Source organism: Myotis daubentonii, chromosome 8, assembly GCF_963259705.1.
Source record: "Myotis daubentonii chromosome 8, mMyoDau2.1, whole genome shotgun sequence".
Lineage (NCBI taxonomy): Eukaryota > Metazoa > Chordata > Mammalia > Chiroptera > Vespertilionidae > Myotis > Myotis daubentonii.
In genome coordinates this window covers 94,091,946-94,096,514 of record NC_081847.1, presented here as the reverse complement: position 1 = coordinate 94,096,514, position 4,569 = coordinate 94,091,946, and the positions used below count along the sequence as shown (strand labels likewise).

General features: G+C 53.7%; 1 protein-coding gene across 1 annotated transcript; it reads left to right on the top strand.

Annotated features, from left to right (window-relative positions):
* The first annotated feature begins 2,845 nt into the window (after nucleotides 1-2,845).
* LOC132239103 (transcription initiation factor IIA subunit 1-like) lies at nucleotides 2,846-4,148 on the top strand. The gene has a single exon (XM_059704947.1). It carries the CDS (start codon nucleotides 2,923-2,925, stop codon nucleotides 4,039-4,041), a length of 1,119 nt encoding a protein of 372 aa, XP_059560930.1. The 5' UTR covers nucleotides 2,846-2,922; the 3' UTR covers nucleotides 4,042-4,148.
* The last annotated feature ends 421 nt before the right edge of the window (nucleotides 4,149-4,569 follow it).

The following is a 4,569-nucleotide window of genomic DNA, read 5'->3' as shown; positions in this document are numbered from 1 at the left end:
GGCTCTCGCTGAAATCAACCTGTCAAGTCTATATCTCTATGGTTCTCTTGCAAAAATCCCTCATCCAAAAAAAAAATCCAACACAGCTGGGGAGCGCCTGCAGCTGGGAAGCCCCACCCCCACCCCCCGTGCACACATCTCTCAGCGTGTCCGGCTGGACCGCGACCCTCGGTGCGCACGGCCGTCTGTCCTCCCGGCGGGGAGGGGCCGCCGTCTGGCTTCCAGCACCGAGCGGTGCCCGTGCCCGGGAGGCCTCGGCAACGCTTCTCTGGGTGACGGGGCCGCAGAGACACACTCTTACGCAGGCGGAAGGCATTGGGGGGGCCGGAGCCTTTCCTCCTCCCGTCGTCGATGCTGCCTGGACACTTGTCACCAAGTGGACAAAGCGTGAGGGAACGCCTCCCTCTCACACTCAGGCAGCGGTTCTCAACCTGTGGGTCGCGACTCCTTTGGCGGTCGAACGACCCTTTCCCAGGGGTCACTTAAGACCATCCTGCATATCAGATATCTACATGACGATTCATCACAGTAGCAACATGACAGTGATGAAGTAGCCACGGAAATAATGGTATGGTTGGGTCACCACATGAGGAACTGTGTTTAAAGGGCCAGAAGGTTGAGAACCGCTGCCCTAAGGGGATGCTGGCATCCCCAGCCGAGGGCATAGGGGCCATTCAGGTCAGCAGCTGGAGCCCACACCCCACGCGCCGGCAGAGCGGAGCCCCAAGTTGTCTTTGTCGCCAGCACCACCCCACACATCCCCGAGACTGAAGCACCAGGGCAGCCCTCCTCCCCCACTGGGTCTCCCAGGCCTACCCTCCCCCAAAACGAGGTGCTCTCTTATTTCCACCCCCTCTTCCTACCTCACCAGCCCAGGGGGTGGGGAGGGGCCTTCCTGGCTGGCCCCCCAGGAGGAAATCCTCCCCATCTGAATCAGAGCGCCGCCTCTCTAATGAGAACTCCCTCCTGACGGGTGGGACGCAGATGCAGGCGGGAAACACACACCAGAGACCAGAGTCTCCAGCAGAGAGCGACCCTGGGAGAAACGACACTGGCCCCGATCACTTTCTCACCGCATGTTTGGTTCTACCCAGCGGTTCTCAACCTTCCGGCCCTTTAAATACACTTCCTCATGTGGTGACCCAACCATAAAGTTACTCTCCTTGCTACTTCATAACTGCAATGTTGCTACTGTTATGAATCATCATGTAAATATCTGATATGCAGGATGGTCTTAGGCAGCCCCTGTGAAAGGGTCGTTCGACAGCCAAAGGGGTCGCGCCCCACAGGCTGAGAACCGCTCTTAGCCGGTCGTCCCTTCCTACAAAGGAACCATGCGCTCCCCCCAGGGCCCAGCCGCGGGGTCCCTGTCCCGGCGCTGGTGTTTCAAACGTGTGGTTCTCTCCCACACCAGGTCCGGGGCAGAGTGGGCGCCGGCCTCCCCAGGCTCAGCCGTGAGCCCTTTTCTGGAGCAAATGTCTTGCCTCCCTCGTCTGGGGTCACTTAATCCAGGAGCCTCTCTCCGTCACTCACAGCCCCGTCCCCAGGGGAGTCTGGCCACAGGCAACACTTGTATGCCAAGGCGAACCTGTTTCCATCCATGTTCAGCTCCAAGTCGGCGGGCCTGTGGGTGGCGGGTCCCCCAGCTCAGTCCACTCCCTTCTCCTGGGTGGGCGCCTGGTGCAAGCAAGTCTCGCCTGATTCCCAAGCCTCAGGAGTCAAGAAGCCAAGAGTCAAGATCAGCACATGCCAGTCCTTCCCTGAGACCCCTCAGTCCCGCCTCCCTGGGCCCTGACCGGCGATGGCTCTCTGCAGTCTACCATGTAAAGTTCACGCTTTCTACAACAAAAGGAAAAAGGGGAACCTGTAGTTCCCCAAGTTCTTGGAACTACCTTTCACACATTGCCCCTCTGAGGCTGGGCAGTGTTCTGAGGACAAGGCCCATGTCCCCAGCTCAAGGGCTCTGCCGGAAGCCGGTCCAACAGTCGCTGCAGGGAAGAAACATCTGCACAGCATATGTTTCAAGGGACCTGGCATACTGTTCTTAATATCTTTGCTCCCCTCCTTAGCGCTATGTGTTCCAACCAAGGCCACCACCCCGAGAAAGGTTGTTTCCCCAGGAAGGGATTTTTCCCTGGAGTTAGGGATTAACAGGACTAAGGAAGAGAATAAATCAGTGAAACCCCCTAGTGTTACAGAAATACCATGTACTACTTATGAAGAACTTGGACTAAGACTGTTGCCAATAAATTTGGGACTTGTTGGGCCCGCATCCCCAGGGGTCTGCCCGCCAGGGAAAGCACCAAAGCCTGTACCCCTGGAGACTCACTGGCACAGGGCAGTCCCAGGGAAGGCAAGCAGCAGGGCTGGGAGGACATAACCTTTACTGGGTAGGATAATCTCCTTCAGTCACTTCCTTGTAGCTTAGCAGTAGATCTTGGAATAGTCCTTATAATGGAACACAGAGATTAACCTAGACAGGATTAAACTCAACAGAACTAGATTAACACACGCCCTAACCTTTGGAATAGAATGGATAGGATTAAAATCAACTGGTATAAATACAGATGTAACAGGACAAGAAAGACAGAACCTGTCTGGAGGACCTGGCAAGAGAACCTGGCTCTGCTGATCAACTGAACGCTGTCTCCGTGTCATTCATTCTTCACCGACTCCGTACACACCTTTGGGAACCCCTGGACCTGCTGGGGCTGGACCACAACACGGGAGGACTGCCCACTCCCTCCTCTCACCGCTCCCCTCTACTTCAGGATCCGATTTTGTTTTACCATCCCCCCCCCCCCCCCCGTCCCCGGCTTGCTTGAGTCACTCTCCGGTGTTTTGTTTTCTTTTTCCCCCTTTGGTTTTGTTTTTTAGCTTGTTTTCTCGGGTTGCCCCCTCTTGGTTGTGTTGTGTGTGGAAATGGCGAACTCGGCAAATACAAACACCGTGCCTAAGTTATACAGATCCGTGATCGAAGATGTTATTAATGATGTGAGAGACATCTTTTTGGATGATGGAGTCGATGAACAAGTTCTGATGGAACTAAAAACTCTATGGGAGAATAAACTGATGCAGTCTAGGGCAGTCGATGGATTTCCTTCCGAAGAGCAGCAGCTTTTATTGCAAGTTCAACAGCAGCACCACCATCACCAGCAGCAGCAGCAAGCTCAGCCACAGCCTGCGGTACCTCCGCGAGCGCAGACTGCGCGGGTCCTTATTCCTGCAGCACCACAGGCCGCAGCACCACAAGTCATTGCTCCTGGTTCTCAGCTGATACAGCGTATGAAGGCATCCAACAGGAGTGCTGCTGCTGCTCCCGCGGCCCCCTTAGCACGCCCTGCAGGTGTGACTCCTGTCGAACAGATATTAACAAATTCAGGCCAGCTTCTTCAAGTGGTCAGAGCCGCCAATGGCGCTCAGTATATCGTTCAGCCTCAGCAGTCCGTGGTTCTACAACAACAGGTTATGCCACCAATGCAGCCTGGTGGAGGACAGGCTCTTGTCATAAAACAGGTTTTGGCCCCTCTTCCTGGCGGGATTTCACCACCGACGGGTGTCAGCATCCAGCCTCAGCAAATCTTATTTACAGGAAATAAGACTCAAGTCATGCCTACAACAGCGGCAGCACCTACACCAGCACCAGCGCAGGCAACGGCAACTGGCCAACAGCGACCACAGGCCCAGCCTGCCCAACAACGGGCCCCGCTGGCATTGCAAGTTGATGGCACTGGGGACACATCATCAGAAGAAGATGAAGATGAGGAAGGAGACGATGATGACGATGATGACGATGAGGAGGAAGACAAAGAGAAAGATGGAGCTGAAGGTGGGCAGGTAGCAGAGGAGCCCCTCAATAGTGACGATGACCTGAGTGATGAGGGACAGGAAGTCTTTGATACTGAACACGCGGTTGTATGCCAATGTGAGAAGGTACTCAGAAGTAAAAACCAATGGCGATTTCTACTCAAGGATGGCATTATGAGTCTCAATGGAAGAGATTATATATTTGCCAGAGCCTTTGGAGATGCAGAATGGTGAAGAATTGGTTCTTTTCTTTTATAAATAAAATGAAAGAAACTTTAAATAAATTTACAGTGACAGTTTGAAACTTGGAACATACTCCAACCAAAACTTAGCTTCTGTGTGTCAGAAAAAGTGCAGTAGAAGCAAAGCTACCGGACAAAGAGACCTTGACAACAGACACTGCTTCTGACTGGCCCGCCATGGAACTGTAGCACCCGGGGTTGTTGGGGGAGGGGGCATTGGGTTTTGGGTAGGAAAACCCTAATTGTCAATTTCAAATACAGGGACCTGCCACTGGTAATTAGCATGTAAAGCTGTGTCTGTATTCCTTCCTCCACCTTGGGTTCAATCAGAAAATACTTGTGAGAATGAACTAAAGAAACTTCCCTTTTGATAGATTGAAATGAAACCGCTTATTGTCTGGGGTTATATTCGGTAAAAATTGCGTGTGCGCTTTTTACAAGAGGACAAGAAACCGGGCTCCAGCCCCTCCACACGGTCTGGCCCTGTGTGTTGTGTGGGGGCCGGCTCTGAGGAAGGGGG